At 49.9% G+C, this 23,500-nt stretch overlaps 1 protein-coding gene across 10 annotated transcripts in view; it reads right to left on the bottom strand.

The window, feature by feature from the left end:
* The window catches only part of ehbp1 (EH domain binding protein 1), a 77,575-nt gene that overhangs the window by 18,298 nt on the left and 35,777 nt on the right, over positions 1 to 23,500 (bottom strand). For all 10 annotated transcript variants that reach the window (XM_078104245.1, XM_078104246.1, XM_078104251.1 and 7 more), the window contains 6 exons: positions 23,245 to 23,431; positions 11,038 to 11,216; positions 10,157 to 10,205; positions 4,712 to 5,410; positions 3,313 to 3,354; positions 2,808 to 2,951 (listed from right to left, as the gene is read on the bottom strand). In XM_078104245.1, coding sequence (XP_077960371.1) covers positions 2,808 to 2,951; positions 3,313 to 3,354; positions 4,712 to 5,410; positions 10,157 to 10,205; positions 11,038 to 11,216; positions 23,245 to 23,431 — 1,300 coding nt within the window. The remainder of the gene's footprint in view (positions 1 to 2,807; positions 2,952 to 3,312; positions 3,355 to 4,711; positions 5,411 to 10,156; positions 10,206 to 11,037; positions 11,217 to 23,244; positions 23,432 to 23,500) is intronic.

Genomic DNA, 23,500 nt, shown 5'->3' with positions numbered 1-23,500 from the left:
CACACACACACACACACAGGAGCAAGAACCGCTTGCACACAAACACACATAATTAGCCTGGCCAGGCCGGTGTGAAATTACTGTTACTCATCTGCTAATGGATGAGAAGACCCGAAGCAGGACACACGCGCACACACACACACTCTTAGACGTGCACAAACAGACACACACGTTCGCACACAGGCAAAGAAATAAAAGAGGGAAAGACTAAAAGAGCAGACGGACGACAAATATTGTAATGTCTGCATGAGGATGAAGTGAGGGAACGAATGTTATGACCAGGAGGAGGAACTAAGGGAAGCACTTCCTGTCCATCAAAAGATCACAGCGAGGACGGGAGGATGAGAGAAACAAAGAAGAAGAAGCGATGGAGACAACAACAGGGAGGGAAAGTGACTGAGGAGACCGGGAGGGAGAGGAAACTGAACCTGTGACCTTACATGAAAGAACCAGTCACTGTGGGCTACAATTAGGGATGGCAGGAGGGAGAGCATAGGTCAGGAGGACAGGGCTGCACACACGAGGATCTGACATGTTGCTCTACACCAGGCTACAGTCATACAGCCGCCAACGCCGTTTATTAGTGGATATCCGTAGCGTTGACTGTTAGATCGTTAATCTCTGAATAAAGCGAATATTACGCAAATGTGCGTAAAAGAAAGCAGCAGAACATTAGAATTATCACCCTCAAACCTCCTCCGAAATCTGAATCCATATATTATGTATAATTGTTTTGTTGAAGTTGAAACAACTGGTCAGTGCATCATTTCCTCATAAATAAATCAAAGCTAGGGCAGTTTATATTAAGGTGAGCAGGAGTTGTTTCTATTGAGAAAAAGCACAGGGGGATGACGGGGGGGAGGTGACGATAAAATAAAGTGACGGGGGCTGAGACTGAGAGGAGATGGACATCCAGCCGTCTGACGCGGTCATGTGACTACGTCATGTGACTAGGCCATCAAAAGAACAGTGGTTAGTTGCTACGGTGACAAACCCGTCAGTGGGGCTGTAAAGACCAACGACGGTTCTATTGGAGGGAAACAAGCATTTTCAGAAATATGTTGAGTTCAGCGTCCTCTATTTATTAAAAGTGAAGATCTGATTGTATATGTGTATATATATACATATACACACACACACACATATAGAGTTTTATGCTATAAATGCTACACCCTTTAAACGCAGCTAATGCAGCCCCCTCCTCCCCTGTTGCCCCCACATTAGCCACTTCCCTCCAACAATGACGCCTGCTTTAATTGAATTAAATTATACCTTATGCATGCTAAACCGCAAAGCACCTACTTAGACGGATGGAGAGTTAAATGGGAAACGCTTGGGCCTCTCCGGCTGATAACACACAGACACACACACACACACACACACACACACACACACAGACACACACACGCTAATCAAAACAAGACATCAAGTAATCTAATCTGAATCACTAACAATTATCAGCACATTGGCCTTGAGGCCAGTCGTATTCCTTTGATCAATGATTTCTATTAAAAAAAGTGTAAACAATTCAATATCCCCCCCACACCCCTAAGTGTGTGTGTGTGTGTGTGTGTGTGTGTGGAGGGGTTATTAACCAATTGTCCTTGGAAATGAGTAAGGAAATGAGGGGGAGGAAGGAGGAAGGAGCGCCGCGTTTAGGGAGCTCATCTAAGTGAAGTCGGCCATCTTGCTGCACAACAAGGGACAGAAGAGGAGAGGAAATATATCTGCAGCGCAGCTTTGAAAACGCTTAATTTGCTTTCTATCTCTGAAGACTTTTTTTTCTTTTTTAAACGCCACCAGTTTCTCAACGATTATGCAGGAGCCGTTATTCCGGCGCACGGAGACGCCAACACACACACATCAGCATGCAAACAACACACTCATGTACAGCAGCACGCAGACACACTCGTTTATTTCAAGGGCATACGTCTCTTTCAGGATCCAGACAGCAAAATACAGGGGGGGGGGGGGGTCACGCGGCTGCTGCCTTTTAGATATTTCACTACCAAACGCTATTTATTTCATTTTCACACTCAAATCCGTGTTCGTCACAATTCTTCCCAGACCCCCCCCCCCCATTCTGGGGAACATTCTGGAACGTCACTGAGGATTTGAACACAGTGCGTTCCCAGGGTAAGGCCTGGTCCGTCTGTGTGCCCCCCCCCCCCCTCCAGTATATTATGCTCAGTGGACCGTGCTCGGTTCAGAGCTGCAATTTCACTCACGTCTTCTCTAGTCTAGTTTACTTCGGAACAGTGATTCCATGTGGAGAACATTTACTCAGTGTTGGGTGGATGGATACGGGAGGGGGGGGGGGGGGGGGTTCTAAAATTGTCAAGACGACCAAAAGTGAAAGAGAGGGCAATGTTTGAAGAGAGAAGAAGTCCCTCTGACACGTTGAGATGGGTTAATAGGGAGAACAGTCTTGTCCCTGAAGTGACACCGTGGACTCCCAAAGGACCGGTGGAAGTGAGCGAGGGGCTGCACATCGAGGCCGAGAGGGCGCAGACTAACCTCCGCTAAAGAGAGGGGGGGTTACTGATCTGTATTCTCATATCTCACATCCGTGGACTTTATCACCTCTATACAAACCCTGTAAAGAAACAAAGAATATCCTGTAAACTCAGATCTGATTTAAGAACTAAAGCAGCTCAAAGCTAATTGCCCGTCTCTGCTCGCCCAAAGCGGCCTTATTCACCTCCTTTTCTGATATGAACTAATCTTTACTACACAGCCGCGGAACCCAGGTTGAGCCTAACTCGGTCTCAGGTACACACACACACACACACGAGGGTCCGACTCACATCACAGACGCCCGTGGGCCTGCTGGCTGCCGTGGCGGCGGAGTTGGCGTTCTTGCTGCCGGCCTTCGTCGCAGCATCTCGGCGGGCCTGCTCCAGGAGGAGGCGGGCGCGCTCCTTCAGCTCCTCCTGGCGAGAGAGCGCCTTCTGCGAGCAGCGGCAGGAGGGCGGAGACGTGAGAACACAACAGAGCTGAGGGCTGCTGGGTCATGTTAAACAATGCTCTTCTTTAACAGTTCATGGGGCTTTTATCTACTTTTGTTCAATATATTATTGTGTCGTTTTTATCACGACTACCGAAATATTACGTGGAAATGGAGCAGCCTTTCGTTTCATTTTGCTTTAGCGCTTCTCTGCAGATAATCAACCAAGTTCAAACTGAGAACTTTCCTCTCGACACACAGACCAGGTCCACTCATACCTTTCACAATAAGAGCCCTACACATAATAAACCTGCTGGCCAGTTTCTAGGGTTTTCGCATCAGTTACACGTCATACGTGTCCTCACCTTCTCAGCGGGGGGGCTCGACACGGGGGCGGCCATCGGCTCCTTTAAAAGAAAAAGTAGGACATTAACTACAGATGAAAATAAATAAAAAGTTACTGGTTCTAAATGTATGTAATGTAAGTATTTTGTCTTTAGAATCTTCTGGGCTGTCTTTCATATGTGACGTGGAAATGATATTTTTATAGATTGATGATGTATTTTGATGAGTGGCAGTTTGGTCATTTCCTGTTGGTGCAGGACCTCAGACTACGTTCCCCCCATCACACACGGGCCTTTACGGGGCCGGCGGAGTGGAGAGCATGACGGCTTTGACGAGGACGCAGAAACACACCTGGCTCAGACTTTTATCGGCGCCGTAATCCCCGCGGTATTAAAACGGGGCGCAAAGAGGGCAAACGGAGCGTCTTCCCCCGGATGAGACAACACACCGTTTATCCTTTTCAACAAGTCAAATCTGGCCAGGATGCAGCCCGCTAACGCGATAACAGCAGATGAAAACAGGGTGTCATAACTGTCACCCGCCCCCACACCCCCCACCGCTGCCCGTGACCTTCCGACTTGTAAACAGGAAGCGGTAATCTGGGGTTAAACCGACGCAGGCGGCAGCGTATTCAATCTGTGTGTGTGTGTGTGTGTGTGTGTGTGTGTGTGTGTGTGTGTGCGCGAGAGGGACGAGGTGATGTGCGCAAAGCGCCGCCACGCCTGAGCGGTCACGGCACCAACTGCCATCGACTGACGGGATGAGAAATATAATGAAAAATATAATGAAATGTCAAAAGCGGGAGGGGGGGTGGGGTCGGGGGGGAGGGGGTTCTCCTGGGCGCCTTCTGTAGTCGCCACATGGTAGCGCGAGACCGACGGCGACAAACATCTAATGCAGAGCGGGAGAATTTCCTCTCTTTTTTTAGGTGTAGATCTGAAGCCCAGCGAAGGCGTCGGGAGGGAACGAGTGTTCGCTCCTCCGTCTTGTGACGGATGCAGCTGTGGGAGTTTCAATCAAAGCCGGGTGGGAAGCAGGCGAGGGGGGAGGGGGGGGGGTGTGGGGGGCAAAAGACAACAAAACAAAAAAACCCGGGGGCTGCATTTGGGGCCAGCGGGCGCCGGGGAGGCGCTGTCAGAATCCTAATGGGCGGCTTAAGTAGCGAGTGGTGAATTAGTGTAGGATGCAGAGGTTGTTTAAGGTTCAGGAGTTATGATTAGCTGTGAGATAGTTTAATCCATCGCTTACCGACCCTTGAAGGACGCCGAGGAACACGTTACTTAATAATATAATATTAGCTTTTCTTATAGTAAAACAAAGCAATAACAAATTAAATGTAAGGCATGTCGAAAAATGATGGTTCTCAGGAAGAAAAAAAACCCGAAACGCTTTGTAAATAAAATGTGGGCGTGTGTTGACCTGTTTGGGGGGCGTGTCCGAGTGGTTGACTGGAGGGGCGCTGGTTTCTGAGGCGGGCTCGGACTCAGAGTGACGGAGGCTGGCCCTCTTCTTCTTGATGAGGTCCGCGTCCCTGTTATAGGAGAAGCCCAGTTTCTGGTGTGGCGGGGAGGCCCCCCGCCTGGTGGCCGTCGCCTCCTCCCGCCGCTCCTCCTCCTCCTCCTCCTCCTCCCGCTGGCTCTCCGTCTCCGTCTCCCCCTCCAGCCTCTGCGGCAGCTCGCTGAGGTCCAAAGTGTTGGCCTTGAGCAGACTGGCCCTGTCCTCGGCTACCGTGGCGGGTAGCGCGGCGAGCGGCGACGGGCCTGGAGGGGAGGGCTGCGAAGGCCCCGGCGCTCTCACCTCGGTGCCCAAACCCGGCTCCTCCCCCTCGGCAGCTTTGGCGCCGTCCTCGGCCGGCCGGTGCTGCACGTCGTTGAGCTCGGCGTAGAACTTGTCCTGGCCGATGGAGGCGTTGGTGTCCGTTTCGAAGTCGCCCACCTTGTAGGTGCTGCGACTGCTGTTGGCCTCGATCTGCACCACGTTGAGCTCCTCGCCGGAGAAGTGGGCCCGGATCTGGTACAGGTAGGTCATCACCGTCAGCTTGTCGGGGATGGCCAGCAGCACCATGTCCGACGGCTCCAGGAGGCGGGACACGCCGAGGCTGGCGAAGACGTCGTACGCCTGGCACAGGGAAGAGAACCGGTTCAAACCGGTTTGAGTTTGGCATTGGGCGAGTTACCTGCAGGATCCATGTGCTTGTGAGTGAGAGACACCTTTGGCATGACTGCTGACAGGTCATGTCAGGGATGGTTGTCCCAGATAACAGACACAGATACCCCAAGACAGAGCGCTTAATCCCAGACTGTGTGTGTGTGTGTGTGTGTGCGTGTGTGTGTGTGCGTGTGTGTGTGTGCGTGTGTCCTTATCGCTCCCCTACATCAACCTGCCCACGCTCTCCGTCACGCGTGTAATTGGTCTGATTAGAGTCTGATGAGAAAATACAGGTTTGATTATCAAGCGACACACGGAAAACCCAATCCCCCGTCACCAGATAGACGGAGACAGAGAGGGAGAGGGCATGAAAACCACGCAGCCAATGACAGGTAAATAAATAGATTAACAGCCCCCCCCCCCCCCCCATCTGTCCCAGGTATCACAGCTTGTATCTGGGCTGCTTGATGGTGTTGATCTAATTCAGACCTGTCGCGGCGCTCGTTTGTTTCACTGCCTCCGCAGATCTTCTCAGTCCATCAATCTCTCCCTCTCTGACTTCCTAACCCTCCTCCGGGGGCTTTTAACCTTTATTTACCCCGGGTAGCAGCTCTTTCTCCGCCCCCCCTCCACATTTTCTTTCCTTTTATTTGTCCTGAAAAATGGCTCCATTGATGGTTCCCTGATCTGCTTCCCTCAGCTGATCGATGGCGTGCGTCTCCTCGGCCGAGCTGCAGCGTCAGCTAGCTGGTGGTGCTAGCTTAGCTTAGCGGCGTCGGGTGGAGAAGCACACTTCCTTTCTGTTTTACACTATATGATACAGTATTTAAGTATACAGTTCATTCATGAAACTGCTCGCAACAAAGTCTCAGGAACTGGATTATGATTTATGGAAAAAAAGATTCCAATGTAGTGGAGGGAAGGCCGACGTCTACGCTCAAAGCGACTGAAAACAGGAGGTCAAGAGGTCACACACTGAGTATAGTAACACACTGAGTATAGTACACACTGAGTATAGTACACACTGAGTATAGTAACACACTGAGTATAGTAACACACTGAGTATAGTACACACTGAGTATAGTACACACTGAGTATAGTAACACACTGAGTATAGTAACACACGTTGTTGGACATGTAAATGAGGTGACAAAAGAACAGAAGCAGAGAATAAAAAGGTGGTTTAACAGAGATGTTTCTCACTTTACAATCAATTATAACGTATTTTTGTGTGTGTGTGTGTTGTGTGTGTGTGTGGGAGAGGGGGGGGTGGGGGGGGGGGGGGCTTTGCTCCCTTTCTATTGATGTGTTTGACAAGGCAGGAATACAGAAAAGGGGACACCGTAGAGAGTTTGCCTTTTACAGCGACCCGCCCCCCCCCCCCCCCCCCCCCCAACTCCCGCACCCTCGCAGAAAGGGGGTGTGAAAGAAAACGAGAAAAGAAAGAGATAAAAGAGAGGAAAATAATATGAGGGAATAAGAGGGCCTGATTGGGTTTCTGATGCGTATTCAGGGGAGCAAAGTGTGCTCCCATTGTCCCCCCCCCCCCCCCAACCCGACAACTGCTCAATGGGGGGCGAATAAAAGAGCCAGAGAGTGGGAGAACGTGAGAGCCGGGCGAGTGGGGGGGGGGGGGGGGCTGTGGAGCTGGGTTTTGTTTCAGGGTCAATGCTCGTCTTGACATGCGCTTCAGTCTCTTAGAGCGACTTCTTCTTCCTCCGTCTCCTCTGGTCATCAGGAGACAGCGATACGCAGGAGAAGACCCTTTCATTGGTGGGAGGAGCCTGCGTGGCCGCAGGTAGATCACATGACTGGATATTTTGCAGGCTCAGTGCGTCAACTCGATTACATTAGAACACAAAGGGGCCTTGTGACACAGATGGAATATATACATCACTGCTCCCGTTTGGTGGCCAATCACAGCAAGCGTTCTTGGAGCTCACGCGGCGTGTGATTGGCCCGCTGCCGCAGCAGCTACGGCCACCTGTGGCCTCTGAGAAATATGATTATTACAATCTGATGTACAACTGTAGAAGCACAAGGTATCGAACCGCCGTCCCTGCAGAGTGCGACTCACACCGGAGCAGAGGAAGGAAAAGGGTCCAAAAGAACCCGGGTTGGCCAATACGTTATTCATTAATCAGTCAGTACGACGTGTTTGATGACTTTGTGTGATGCATTAAACATCCTTAACAGTGTAAATGAAGTAAAGACACGCAGAGGAAATAAATCTTTTGATAAATTGTCGCAAAAAAGGAAAAAAACCTGTTGTATATGTATATATTTATACATATATGCACACACACACACACAAACACACACACAGTATATGCACACATGGATTGTTGGTACATGAGCGCAGGAGGAAGCTGATATCTACCTACAGTCCTTCTAAATCCATTCACATGATGGTTTCACTCTTTTCAGGTCTCAGCATCATTCATAAAGAACGCCAATGAAAAACACATCATGCATTTCTCACTTTCCATCATGGCTGACAAAGCTTTTGGTTTAGACTAAATGTCAAATTGTTGCCCCCCCCCCCCCCCCCCCCCCCCAACTCGCTCTCAGTGACTGACAGCTATCTATCGCTGTCAATCATCAACACCCCCCCACCCCCCCTCGGTTGGGCTCAGGGAGCTTTAGCCCGGGTGCTACACTATCAGATGCCATGACAAATGACTTCTCCTTGGCCTCATTACACACACGCGCACGCACGCACGCACGCACGCACGCACGCACGCACGCACGCCACACAACACACACACACACACACACACACACACACACACACACACACACACACACACACACACACACACACACACAACACACACACACACACACACACACACACACACACACACACACACACACAACACACACACACGACAGATCTCACCAGCCAAACTCCTCAAGCACCCAGGATGAACATGAGGTCACACACACACACACACACACACACACACACACACACACAGATAATGGATCATTTCAAAGGCAGTAAGTGTTCTGAATATTGCCCCCCCCGATATTGATTGTCCTTATCTGTCATAATTCAGCACAGGCTTGCTCATCGCAATCACTCCTCACAGGCTGAAGGGAGGAAGGGGGACATCTATCGCCATGAATGGTGCAGATAGTTGTTATTTCCATTTATTCAGAGTCGATAAATCCTAATAACGGCTCATAAAGCATCTCAAACACCCCCTGAATGAGGAAAGAAGTCTCCTCTTCCTCTTTTCTTCTTTCCCTCATTGATGCTCTTTGGGATCATCTCACTATTCTGTGAGTGGATTCTCCCCCCCCCCCCCCCCCCCACACACACACACAGACACACACATGGAAGTGCACACGTTTACCACATCACATGTGGCCTGTTGTGGGAAAACACAGGCAGCATCACAGGCATGAATCTGATGTACAACTGTAGAAGCACAAGGTATCGAACCGCCGTCCCTGCAGAGTGCGACTCACACCGGAGCAGAGGAAGGAAAAGGGTCCAAAAGAACCCGGGTTGGCCAATACGTTATTCATTAATCAGTCAGTACGACGTGTTTGATGACTTTGTGTGATGCATTAAACATCCTTAACAGTGTAAATGAAGTAAAGACACGCAGAGGAAATAAATCTTTTGATAAATTGTCGCAAAAAAGGAAAAAAACCTGTTGTATATGTATATATTTATACATAATGCACACACACACACACACACACAAACACAGTATATGCACACATGGATTGTTGGTACATGAGCGCAGGAGGAAGCTGATATCTACCTACAGTCCTTCTTCAGAGAGCTGCAGCTATTCACCGGCTATCGCCTTCTACGGCATATTCCCATATTACTTCTATCTGGCCAATTTCTTCAGGGCTACTTGAGCACCTGGAGGTGTGAGGGGCCCGGGGGAGGTAGGGAAGGGGGGGGCAGGTAGCAGATATGGGATTGGGTCTGTCCCTCTCCCTCCACGGTGGTTATTGTCAACAGGGTGGCATTCATGCCTAACAGGGCCACCAGAGGTTATCGCCCAGCCGGAGAGTGTATGAGAAGAGGAAATCAAGCTGTGGGGACCCGACGCATATCGTTCTGTGTCGCCCTCCGGGGGGGCGAAAGGGGATGGGGGGGGGGGGCACCTGTGTGTGTGTGCATAGCATAGATGTGCATTTGTGCGTTTCGAAGAAAGTAAAATGTGTTTGTGTAGAGCCAGAGGGACAGTGGGGATGTGGGGGGGGTGGGGGGGGGGGGGGGGGGGGGGTCATGAGTGCAGACTGTGAATGTGCAGATATGACGATGGAGGGAGACGGCGTGAACGGGTTGTTCGATGAGCAAGCGCATTTACGTTGGGGGGGGGGGACAAGGATATTACATTGTACTACGCGTACAAACAAAACGAATCAACACAAGACAAATATACTGTTATTAAATACACATCGCAGACTTAGTGGCCCCCAGCTGGCAGCGCGTCTCACCTCTGCCAGGCGACTACATCACAGCGTGTGGGGAGGGGGGGGGGGGGGGGCGCGTCTTAGCAACACTGTCATTATAACAATCTGGCAGTAGCGCTCACGTTGTCTGCCGTCATGTGTGTTTCCACCCTCAGAGCACACATGCACACACACACACGCACAGCATCCAGGGATTAATGGCCGAATGGAGATGTGGATGGAGTGGGGGGGCTAAGTGGTGTGAAGGACCCAGCGGTTAGTGCCTCTTACCTTTTTGTTGTTTTCTTTAATATCCTGAGGATTGAGTGACTTGTAGTCTCTGGAGGAAACAGTGGGGAGAGAGAGAGAGTGAGCAGGGGAGACAGAGGGGGAGACAGAGGGGGAGAGAGGTGCGTTTAAATATGCGTCACATGTAATGGCATTAGAACTGTAACATGCAATTTCATAGCAGTGCAATCAACAGAACTAATAGAGTGGAAAATATGTAAAAATACCACACAGCCGAGTGCAAAGGCGCACACACACACACACACACACACACACACACACAACACACACACACACACACACACGCACACGCACACACACACAATCCTTCACAAATAATAATTCTGGCCGCGTATACGTGAGATAAGTGGCCACAAACATCTGTGTAGTAAAGTGTTTAAGTACACATCTGTCCTCTGAATCACACACAATGACAAAGGACATCAGGACACGTGATGACAGGTTGTGGGCAAATATAATACCAGGCTACAAAAGAGGCCAATGAGGAGTCTTTCATACAAGACATTGTCCCTTCTTGACACCACATAACTCTCCCTCTCCACTCCGCTGTGAAAATGTCTCCTTTCATCATCATTAAAGCTTTGCAATGCACATTCTGTCAGTTCTCATCTTTCCTGACTAGAGCTTGAACGCATCATATACGACCTCCGCTCCTGTTAGTTAGCCGAGAGGGGCCTGCTAGCGGCTAACGTTAACCAGGTCTCCTCCGAAGCAGCAGCAGCAGCGTTTGGCCACAGGTGTGTGTGCAACTCAGAGTCTCCCGCTGATTAATGAAACCGCACAATGTCAGACTGATCCACAGACTACAGCCCCCCCCCCCCCACTGGTCCTAATGGCAGCCCTGGTGTTTGTGCGTTCCGTACATTACGTCCGGTCTGAAGTGGTGCAGAAGGGCGCAGAAGGCCAGGCCGTTCCTCCAGGAGGTGGTGAAGTTGGTGATCTTCACCCCGCGGTAGTTCTTCGTGACCTCGCGGCACCAGACCAGCAGAGACTGGCTGGCGTTGGGCTTCCCTCCCAGAACGGGGCTCGGGACGGGGCTGGGCTGCAGGAGGAAAACATGAAATACAATCAAAGGAGCTCTTTTGGGTCACAGGAGGACAACAAACATAAATAATGTGCATTGGAAGGCCGATCCCACACACATGAATAACTTTCATGTGATTTCCGATGCTCTGAAAGAGAAATACACCTGTTCTCATAACGCTTATTACTGTGCACAAAGACCCCCCCACCTTCTTTTATCCTCCATGTCTGAGCTCCTTTCGTTATTTGATAAAATGTTTTACTTAAACCTCTGCTTGTCCAATTAGCTTGCAATGCTGACTCACAATTAGTGCGCGCGCACACACACACACACACACACACAGTAATGAAGGGTCATGCACAAAGCAGCGTATGACCGTGAATAATGTAAACATCTTATTAATTAGCCCCGCCTGTGAAGTCTTATCTGGCTTCCAAAGCTCTTGGCCATTAGGAGCCTCTCTCTTCTCCCAGACTCCAAATCCCACAAATCCTCGACGGCGAGGAGACACCGGTCTTCCCCTCCGACGTCCAGCAGAACCAGAATGCTATTCTGATTATTCAGCGGGCCGTTCCCTAATCTGCTCCTGGAGCGACAGATACGGGCTAATGCTCTCAGATCAGACGGGAGAGAAAATGTCATTGAGATGTGATTAAATTCACATTCACAAGAGCCCAGCGATCAAAAAACCCTACGAAACACGCTCCAACATTTCTATTATAAGCGCTGCGTAAACACGTGACTAATAAGAATGGTTCTAAATAGCATGACAACGTGCGTTTAAGGGCTTTGACGTCTACATTCAAAATAATATGACGTTCACATTACAACGCGTTGAGGAAAATATACAGAGCGGTTTAATATTGAATTTAATTCATTTGAGAATTAAAGTCAAAGTCTTCGTTTGAGACTTTTAAGAATGGTTTACTGTTGAATAATACATAAATGCACTTGCAGGTTGTGATTTGTTTGTCCAATATTATCTGAGGTGACAACCGGCCGGTGAGACGTGAAGTAAGAGATATTGACCGACATAATGAGGCCTGCTACAATGGACCTCCTGAGTCTGTGGTGGCCAACCAGCCCCCTCTGTTGGCAGCTTCCTGCTACTGCAACAACAGGAGAGACACAGAAAGAGCAAGAGAGAGAGAGAGAGACACTGATGGGAGGACAGTTTTGGGGGGAACTTGTGCAGAAGGTTATTGAGAGATGTAGGACTTGATCTGGGAAGTAAAAAGTAATGGATTTGATTGGCTTAATGATGAGAGAGCGAGAGAGAGAGAGAGAGAGAGAGAGAGAGAGAGAGAGAGAGAGAGAGAGAGAGATGTGCCTCAGCTTAATGCCACCACACTTTCAACTCACTTAGACATGCGTTTGTCCCTGAAGTCGACATGTAGTAACGCACTAACAAATAGTCGGTTCGCCATGAAAAGAGGGCGGCCGCGTGAAAGAAGGTTCCTCTATTGTTGCAGGTTAACCTGTGACCAGAAAACCTGGAGCACTCCAACATGCCACAAGGGCCAAAGAGACCGCAGGGCCATCTCTAATAGCAGCTCTAACCTTTGCACCAGAGTGTGTGTGTGTGTGTGTGTGTGTGTGTGTGCGTGTGCGCTTGCGGGCCGTCGGCAGTCTCCGTACAGAGACACGGCAGCTCGAGCCCAAGGGGCAGACACTTGACATTTCCGGCTCATCTGTTGAAAGAGGGCCTTAACCTTTCCCCACAGCTTCTCCAGACACGTTTTAGGCGGCCTGGAAGATGCCTGCGTTCCCCTCAAATACGCGCAGGAGGGAGGCGGGGGGGGGGGGCACGAGATAGGAAGTTGCAGAAAGTCAATAGCGATTATAACGCGGCGGTCTTACTGTACGGGGGGGCGAGGAGAAAGTTTACGTTAATATATCACGTATGTCCTCAAAAGAGAAGAAATGTTGTCATCGTCATGGCAGCCTGAACTAAACGTGTTCCTCCAGTTGTCCTCTGTGTGTGTGTGTGTGTGTGTGTGTGTGTGTGTAGAGTGGTCTTCCTCCAGGCCTTCCCTTTCTGCTTCTTCAAGTGACGGTTGAAAGTAGCCGTCTAATTACCTGGGATTAGAGACCAGGTGCTATTAAGGCAATTAGACACACACAGCACACTCCAGCGCCGAAGACCCCGCTCCGTAGCCAGCGGAAAGCACACACACACACACACACACACAACAACACATTAGCCAGTGGGAAACACAGACCTTTAAAAAGGTACTCTCTAATACGCACACAGATTAACACACACACTTCAAATACAGACGCAGCCAAGAGCACTTGGTTGTTTTAACTCAACTATGGGCGCTTTTTCCAAACTTCCAGATTTGTTGGAGATTTTTCAGTTCGACAAACGGGTTTTATGAGAACGTGACTCTCGTCCAGTTAAAACGCCTCAAATATTAAACAGGCGGCGCGTCGTCCTCACCGGGAACAGAAACGCACCCGGACTCACCAAACAGTTTGCTGTCTAGCCGATAGGAGTGTGTGCACATGCATGTGTGTCTTTTATCAGTCTATGTGAATGTCACCAGGATGTGTGTGTGTGTGTGTGTGTGTGTGTGTGTCCATGTAGCCGGCTCGGCTCGAGGGGGGGATTAGCGGAGAGCATTGCCTCGGCCCACAAACATTCCATATTAAAGAATGAAAAGGCAACCTTCATTACTATCAGTGGCTCATAACCCCCCCACCGCCCCCCTTTCCTCCTCCGTGCTGCTATTACACACAGCGCTAACAGCTTGGGCGGAAAAATACAAGACACTGACAAGAGATTCCATTATTTCTGATGCCTCGGTGTCAACAACATACATCCGACGGGGCAAAGAAAGACGGAAAAAAGAACGGTTTTGGGGGGGGGTAAGCTCACTACAATGCCTGAATGACAAGATAGGAGGAAACTCGGGAATGGAAGCATCCAGGTTCCTGTTGCCGGGCGGACTTTGGGTGTGATTTTGGGAGTAAGAGGCGGATGAACCCTGATATGGAAAATTAGAAGAACTGTCACATCTTCTCGAGCAACACAACAATTCTGTAGCAGATTGGAAAAGGTTCCCATTAGAAGCGCGCGTGTGTGTGTGTGTGTGTGTGGGGGGGGTAATATCAGCGTGAGGACAGAAATACTATAACATGCCTTTAGGAGGTCAGAAACCCCTGAGACACGGGGACGAGTGGAAGGGGAGACATTTGAAACACAGTAGACTTTAAAGCTTTTGCTGGGGTTTCAAAATGAGGCTCTGACCATCATCCAGTTTTCACCATAAAATAAGTCTTCAATAACAGCGTTACCGCAGTGAGAATATGAATTCAAGCAGATATTTCGTATTGGCACCTTACATCTGACGTCTGGCTCCAACAAAGCTGCAGAGTAATTGAAAATGATTGGACACAAGCCGCTTTTACCATTAGCAATAACATTATATATATATATATATATATATATATACACCCTAATATATTTACTATAATAATAATTACAGCGGAATCTGCTTCGTGAGAGCGGATATTCATTATTATTATATAATGAATGAATTCTTTATGTTATGAAGCTTTCAAGCATCAACCTAACTGGCCTCGACCCGATGACACGAACCCACGACTGGAGGAGAGCCCCCCCCCCCCCCCCCCCCCATGACTTCAAAGCACCGTCACAATGTCACATTGGAGGAGGTGTTGAATCTCAGACTCTTTAAAACTTGTAATCCGCTCAAGGAGCCTGCGGCTGGAAAAATAAAACACACACACACACATCAGTAGAAAGGCACACACACTGTACGCACACACAATACGGTAAACATTAAAAGACAAACAAATAGGTAAACACACAGCAACTGTGTTTTGTTGTTATTCAAGATGCAGATGCAAATACACACAGAGAGAAAACAGCGGCTCACGTTTAGGAGGCTACCGGTGGGAGCACCTTAAGGCCCGTCCAGCCTGCTGCAGGAAGCTCTCGTCTCTACGAACACGCTCAATTACTTAATTGCACGTTCAAACCAAACAAGACATTTGTTTTAATCTGAGCTTTCCGCGTCGTGACCTCTGTGCGTTTGAAAAAAAAATGAAAAAAAGGAACGCTTCTATCACCTCGCCGCCGTCTTACCAATGAAATTATGCGTCGGATTTCAAACGCCGCCCGCATGAGAGCCGCAAAGTCCAATCAAAAGTTCAATTATGTAAATAGAGATGAGGAGTGGCTGGAACAATGGGGGGGGGGGGGGGGGGGGGGGAATAGCAGGAACAGGAGAGGAGAGCAAATGTAGCGTGAAAAATAACAGACATTAACATACAAAGGATATATCGCATTACTGTTGTAATCACCTTCCAGAGAGCCGTGAGAGCGCGTGTGTGTGTGTGTGAGTGTGTGTGTGTGTGTGTGAGGCCGTGCAGGTTTAGTCCTGCATGCTTCCATGTGTGGGAACAGGTGTGAACGAGGACTCTTTCCACCTGAGAGCTCGCTGACGCCTTTGAAAACCCGCTTCTCTTTGTTCCCACTGTTCATTCAGCAATCCTGCTGCCGCAACAAGGACGAGATCTGCAACTACAGGCATGATGGCGGCGATGGTAATGTCGGGGGGGGGGGGTGCTAGTGATTTGCTCAGAAACAGATATGCTTCCCATCTCGCAGTGAACCTGCAGGCCAAGACAGAGGCCCTTTTGGCAGTTGGCTACCGAGATGTAAAATGCAAAGATGAGAAGAAAAAGCCGTTTCCTTTTCCAGGACCATTCTGCTCCGAAGGCATAACCGTGCAAAAAAAGAACCGCAAAGGACACACAAATGAAAGAACACAGTTTGGAGGAGCCAGCAGACAGAGCGTGCCAGCGTGTAGTCCCCCCCCCCAACCCCCCTTCACGGGGGCATAATGCGGTGTAAGCGGCGGCTTTAGCTCGTAGCATTACCCACACTCACGCCTCTGCAAATTAGCTTTGGCTGGGACGACACGCAGGGCGGGTGTGTGTGTGTGTGTGTGTGTGTGTGTGTGTGTGTGTGTGTGTGTGTGTGTGTGTGTGTAAGGGACAAATCAAGACTACCGATGCTGCGTCCACCTCCAGGTCTTTTAAATAAAATGAAATTTCAACCGTTCCGAATGAGGGTTCAAAGCCCGTTTTTTTTGGCTCCTCCACCTCCTCCATCAGTGTCTACGAAGTCGTGTTCATGACCTGCAGCCGGTGACGCTCACTCACGAGTCCAACCAATACTTATGAATACCTATTTACTATGTACACTGGGACTAATGTAATGCGTGCAGCTTATACCAATAATTGGGTCGACAATATGGACTTTCCGGGTGAATATCGGTGAAATGATCAATGAGTGTGAGGTTGCCGTTATACCAGCGATCAGATGTTGCCGTAGCTTCAACGTTAGACATGAGTGTGTATCTGATGTCGGGACGTCACAGCCAAGCAAATGACCTTCAGATCATGAATACACAACATTCAGCGCACATGCGTCACCATAGCGACGCGCGGTGGCAACTGATATGATTTTAATTTGGTATCAAGCACCTTAAAGTATATTGTAGCATTGAGATTCTGAAAGAATCTAAAGGCCACCTACAGCGTCGCTCTTCCTCCACCTCCTCATCTTCCTCAGATAAATAACTAAGCTTTGAGAGGAGGAAGAGAAGGAGAGGGAGTGGGGGGGGCTCTTATAAATCTATAACGTATTAATCTCCTTTAACTGCCATCTTCAACAAACAAATTAGTGGTGCAATGGATTCAGAGATCAGCTGAGACGATAACGCAGCCATTTATCAATTAATCTCAGCCTGGGCAGGGAAACTCATTAAGGAGGCCACTTTAGGAATTATGTTCTGCAGGTAAAGGGGCTGACTGAGCCTTAGTGTGTGTGTGTGTGTTGGGGGGGGGGGGGTCTTGACACAGCAGTTGTGTAACCCCCCCCACTGCAGACAGCCATTGTCCAGCGCAGCGTGGGCTCCAAAGTGATGAGAGGGGTGATAGCACAGCCAATTAAAATGAACATAATTACAAAGTCACCTCTTTGACTCCCGATCAGAATACACACGCATCAACACACACATCAACACACACACACACACACACTTTCTCTCACACACATACGGGAGGAGGAAGGGTGTGGCGGGGAAGAGAGGGAGGAGTATGACAAGAGCATCCGGAGAGCGTGTGAGGAGCATCGATAAAGGAAGGAAGGAGACAAAGAGGAAGGTGTGAGTAACTGTGAGGGAGTTCATGAGGTTTCATGACACTTTACATCTAAACACTACACGTGTGCACACATGACGTCAACGTGCACATGGCTTTGCTGGCCTTGTGTCGTTATGTACGCTAACATGCTAATGTTAGCATGATCCTTCCACAAAGTATTTTGTCCCTTGTTGTGGGGAGACGGATGACATGTTTGACTTACTGAGGGCGATGAAGGGATGAACGGGGCGGCTCCTCTGGGCCGTGTGAGAAAACATCTACTTTTGTAAACATTGTAAACAGGAGTTCACGGTCGGTCAACCGGACCATGAGGCAGGAGACTGACAGGCGCTGATTGACCCGTATCCACCAGACGTGTGTGAGTTTCTCTACGTCCAAAATATGGATGCAAAAAAACACTTCAGCCCACTTTTCTAAGCAGAAAACTGTGCTCCTGTTTCCTGGTGGCCCCAAATGGGTCCGAGCTAACCGACGCTAGCTACGTGCCGGCTCCGAGTGTGCAAACCCGCAGTGGGGGTCTGATTCTGAACCGGGCCGGACCGCGCGATCAAATCTAGTTCCAACTCTTGAGAGTGCTCAATTAAAAGCCGAGGGAGCGATCTGCGAGCGGAAGACGCCACTTTGTATTTCCTATAGCACTAAAGAGCGCGCACCTGCATACCATAACAGTCCGAGGGAGGGGGGGCCGCAGGGCTTTATGAAGAGGCAATTAAAGCCTTATCGTTTCTACACTCACTCTGCTTTCCTCAAACTGAGTGCGCACACACACACACACACACACACACACACACACACACACACAATTTGAAAGACAAATCACTCAGACTAATTCAGAAGGTACTTCTAAGGTCCTTTTTAAATTACGGAGAACGGTTGGTTTAATTCAATTAAAATGTAGCGGGGGCAGCTTAAGGATGACGGGAGGAAGGTAAGGAATGACTAAGTGAGCGCTGTCTCTCAATGGGCGTTGGGTGGGGGGGGGGGGGGGTTTAGACCTTCTCCAGGTCAAAGGAGTTTTCAAGTGCGGGGACTTCTATCTCCCCACCCGAAGCCCCCTTAAAACCCTCCCCAAAAAGACCCTGTCCCCTTCTTGGTTTTAACCCCCCCACACACACACACACCTGGAGGACCAGATTAAGATAAAGTTACCCCTTCTTCGGCCTCCATGTCACTCAAACCCAAGGCCTCTGTGGCCGCTGGATGGAAGGACACACATAGAAGTTGTTCATACACACACACAAAGGACTTTCTGGTCATCCTCATAAGCCCTATTAGGCTGCTATAGAGCCTCTCATAGCACACATCAATCACGCAGGGATTAGTCAATTCCCTCTAAATGAGCGGCGAGGGAAACCTCCCTTCAAATCTCTCTCTCTCTCTCTCTCTGATTACGCAGCGACGTTGTTTTCATTTTCTTCCATCTTCATCGTTTTTCTGTTTGACTTGCTTTTCATTTCTCTCTCTCTCTCTCTCGCTCGGCGCCTCCCTTCCCTCTCTCCTGTGTGGTAATCCTTGGCAGATAAAACTAAGGAGGACTTACCAAAGGCAGATTACAAGTGGCGCTTTGCGGAAGGCCCTTTTACACCAGTCGGCGCGGGTATTGAGGAGAGTGAGCTCTTCGCAGTGCTTAACTCGTGAACTGCGCGTGCACCCGACAGAGGACGAGGTGGAGGAACGACGGGCGCATTACAGCAACCGGATGGAAACTTCCCTCACAACTCTACAATACACGTTCAGTATTCCACATTTTACATTTCTCTGCCATTGTAGCGTAATTTCAAACCCTTTCGATATCGAACATCCCTTCAGACTTGTGTCCAGTAATGCCTACAAGCCCCCGCCCCCCCCCCCCCCCCCCCCCGATGACAGCGATGCCCCGCAGCAGGAGACGACGACAGGAAGCCCAGAGGTCCCACAGCGGCAGCCTGACAGGAGAAACTGGGTCTGCTCTCTCCCACCGGATCCAATGACAGACCACTCACGGGCTGCAAATAAGGGTTGGGGAGGGGGTCCGCGCGGGGACAAAATGAAGACATTGAGAGGTACCGACTTGAGCCTCACTCCTCTCGGGGATTATTCTCCTAGTGTTACACCGTTTAGGGAATGCGGCCCAGCTAGGTTTCAGAAGTGGACCGCTACGACTCGTCCGGGTAGTGAAATGTCAAGAGACACAGCTCTCCTGTGTCCCGGTGGACATTCTATATGCACCCCCCCCCCCCCATGGAGCCAGATGTTCAGTGTTTGTAGACAGAAATAAAGCATCGGCTGCATTTCCATTGAGCCCGTCGAGCTGCACGAGCCACTTTCTTCGCCTGAGACTCTTTGTGAAACGTGCGGCAAAGTCATCAGAGAAGAGACGGCCGCACCGGATGCGACGATAACGAGACGGGAGACCTTGGACCGGGGCGAAGACCAGAAGCCCGCGGACGGACGTCCTCGTCCCTCGGGTTCCCGTCTGTCCTTCGGCGGAAATAAAAAGCCTGCTCGGTCGTCAACCCGGCGGCGGGCAGCGCGCGGTGCGGCTCTCCCGCCGCAAACGCCGGCGAAAGCTAATTAAGAAACATCGCAGCCTTCTGCGAACCCAATTAAATAATGTTAATTTATTCTAATTTCAATTTGGAGGCACTGTGAACTGAAGGAGGGGCTGTGAACACAAAGTCTGGGAGAGGAAGGGGAGCTGTGGCCTCTGCCTGCCCCCCCCCCCCCCAACGGCACAGGAGCTCTCACAACCTGCAAAGAGAAAGCTCTATTTAATTTGACCCCTTTGATTAACATAAGTAATCACACGCGCCCTTCAACTGAAGGGGAGGAAGAGGAACACACCTCTCGCGTCGGATCACTGCGGAAAGAACGAGCGTGTGAAAAGCGACGGGGGAAAAAAAAAAAAAAAGAGGGAAGAGACGGAAAGCGATGAGGTTAGATTCCCGAGGTCTCCCATGAAGCCGTCAGCGACACCAGCGTCCACACTGCGAGGAGAGTAGCAGCAGCTTTAAGTTTTAAAGGCTTACGCTTTCCCTGAGTCAATGTCGAGCCAATATACAACTTTACAGCTGAAACTTTTCCCTTCAGACTTCTTTCTTCGTATGAAAATGAGGACAAATATTTCGTGAAGCGGAAACTTGATGAGAATCCCAAAGATCAGAGTATGTAAGTGTGCAGCCGCCTCAGTGTGGGATGGAGACGGAGATGAAACGGAGAGGAGGGAGCCGGGGATCACTGAATCACCGGGAGAAGAGATGGACTGAATCGGACCCGACAGGGCTCGCGACCCGCCCAACAGGAACCCGCCGCTTCATTTACATTAATCCCACAAGCGTTTCCACCCCTCCGGCTCCTTCACACATGCTAAACCTAAACTCCACTCCTCTCCGAGGATCTGCATTTCCCAGACAAGGACCGTGGACGGCTGTGATCCCTCCAGAACCCGGCGAAGAGAGCACCTTCCTTCAACGAGGACCGAAACGGCGTCTCACCACGGAGTGACTTCCCGTTGGTCCAGACGGGAGAAGCTGCTCTTTTACAGGGGAACCCGCAGTCTTTTGTTTAAAATGACAGGTGTCCTAAAAAGGTGCACCATCGGGGGAAGCTGATGTTGGAATAAACGAGTTCCAAGAACGCTCACACAACAGGAATAATAAATGTAAAAAGTGCCTCGGAAGGAAACAGCCACATTTAATTCCGTGTGAACAAAATGCTTTTGAAGCCTCTGTAGATTTGCATCTCTAAACCCTGCGTGCTAAATGTAAATTTGCTAAGCATCGATCCCACTGGACTGTCTCGAGATGAAACGCCCCCCCCGTGTCTTATATGCGTTGGAGCTCCTGCCATCGTATCCCGTCCGCAAATCTGCCAAACGTGTGTTGTGCTGAGCTGTGAGCTCTTGTCAGGGCTTAATGTAAATCCAATCCATACGTGTAATAACTGTGTACGGAGCAAGTGGGCGAGCTCCATATGTCCCGTAGACGGCCCGATTCTCCACAGGCTGTCACGCGGGTGTGTGTGGGGGGGTTCCATGCAAGACAAGCAGAGAGTTTAGTTTGAACACCATGTGGTATCATAGTGTCTCACATCCTTCTCCCCCAGCGGAATATTATCACGTCCACGCGCTGAGGACATCGAGCCGAATAGATGTAAGAATAAATGTAAACGAATTCCAAGGTGAAAACCTCTCCTTGGTTCGGTCGCGACGTCGCCGATTTCATTCCACGGAACACAAACGAGACGATTGGTCCCCTTCGGGGCGGGTGGGGACGGCACAGCGGCTTTCAATGCATCAATTTGTATGTTCACATTCAGAGATTGGACCCAGTTGTCCGTGTTTTTTTTTATCTCGGCCTTGCAATGCAATTGTCTACATGAATAGTTGGTGGGGAGAAATATAAATGGAGAACACACACACACACACACCTTGAAACCTCTCGTATGAGAGCGGTGAGCAGTGTTTTGGGGGAAGGTTATAATTCAGTGAACTGAGCCTGAGGCGTGCTAGAAAAACTGTAAGAACAGATACAAACATGCACGCGAGCACGAGCGCGCACACACACACACACACACACACACACACACACACACACACACACACAGTGTAGCGATGTGTTGGTTGTGTCTCGGCCACTCATAGGGGGAATGTCTCCTCTTAATCCTCTCTGACTTCCTACATTCAAAGGTCATCACGCAGCCTACACATGGCTGCAGCGCGAGCATGTGTGCGTGTTTGTGTGTCTGTGTGTGTGTTTGTGTGTCTGTGTGTGTCGTAGTGCTCTGTGAGAAGAAAGAAAAACCCATTCACACTCGCCGTATATGTCAACAGACCCTGTAGGCCTTCCTTGTTTACTGTGAACATCATATCTTCTATTATTCCCCGGCCATCACCCCCCCCCCCCTCCCTCCTCTTACCCTTCACTATCTCCCACCGATTCTCCTCTGCACCCCCCTCGTCCCCTTCGATCCTCACCCACAAGTCATTCTTTGCATCCCACCCTCACCCCACCTCCCGGCTCCAGAGGCCGGGGCATCTCTCGGCGAAGTGTGGCCCACCACAGGCTACTGGCTCTGGGTAATTAAAGTGGTTCAGGCCCCCTCACCCACGGTCACAGGCAACTGCAGCCGGGTGATAAAGGCACTGTGCCATAATTACATGGACGGCCAGCATCACCGCCCAGCTACACTAAAACAGTTAGCTATCCAGCTGCAGGGGGAGGGGGAACCTGTGTGTGTGTGTGTGAGAAAGTAACTGTATACAGTGTGTGTGTGTGTGTGCGCACAGGGGGTCAACACCCCCTTGTGATCGCTCTGCTGTAGTTAAGCCCCCTGTGTTTAAGCCCCACATAGGCTCATTGAGCTCCTACCCATACACACATTTCAACCTCCCCCCCAGCCAATCATTCCCCACCAGTGGTCTGACTCCTGCCGCGAGTGTGTGTGACCATCAGCCATTTAATTACACCCAGCCATGATTTACCTCATTTAAATAAATAAATAAACATACGAAAACACCCCAATAAACAAATACCTAAATGCAAATGAGAGGCTGTGGAGTTCTGTGAGCATAAAGAATGGGACAGAAGATGGGATTGTACACGCAGGAAAAAAGCTGATGTGGACACACACACACACACACACAAAATGCTTCTAGTCACTCACTTATATTCACTGTTTGTGTTCCCGCCTAAATCATAGGTTACATTTATTGTATTTGATTAACATTACCGGAGGGTTAATGGATCAGAATTAAACATCCTAAATCTTTAGTGAGAGGCAACGGTTACATAAAAGGTGTTTGTGGGTATTACAGAAGTGTTGTATTGAAACATGTGTCCTGTTAGTTGAATCACAGCCTGTTTACCTTCGGGGAGAAGGAGGCCAGCTCTCTCCCCATCAACGCTGCCACCGCCTGGGTTCTCTCCCTCTCCGGGCCGGGACTCGGGGGCGGGGGAGCTCTCCTCTTCTGGTCGCTGCCCAGGTCCGGGCAGAGGCCCGCGGCGGCGGTCTGCACGGGGCTGGATGTCCTCGGCTCGTAGAACGGGTTGGATCTGTGGCAGCAGGCACCGCCGGGATGAAACCAAAAAATAAATAAAAGCGGTCATGTTACTTTTTAATGG

Source organism: Gasterosteus aculeatus, chromosome 6, assembly GCF_964276395.1.
Source record: "Gasterosteus aculeatus chromosome 6, fGasAcu3.hap1.1, whole genome shotgun sequence".
Classification (NCBI taxonomy): domain Eukaryota; kingdom Metazoa; phylum Chordata; class Actinopteri; order Perciformes; family Gasterosteidae; genus Gasterosteus; species Gasterosteus aculeatus.
The sequence above is the reverse complement of the archived record's forward strand: the minus strand, read 5'-3'. Positions and strand labels throughout refer to the sequence as shown.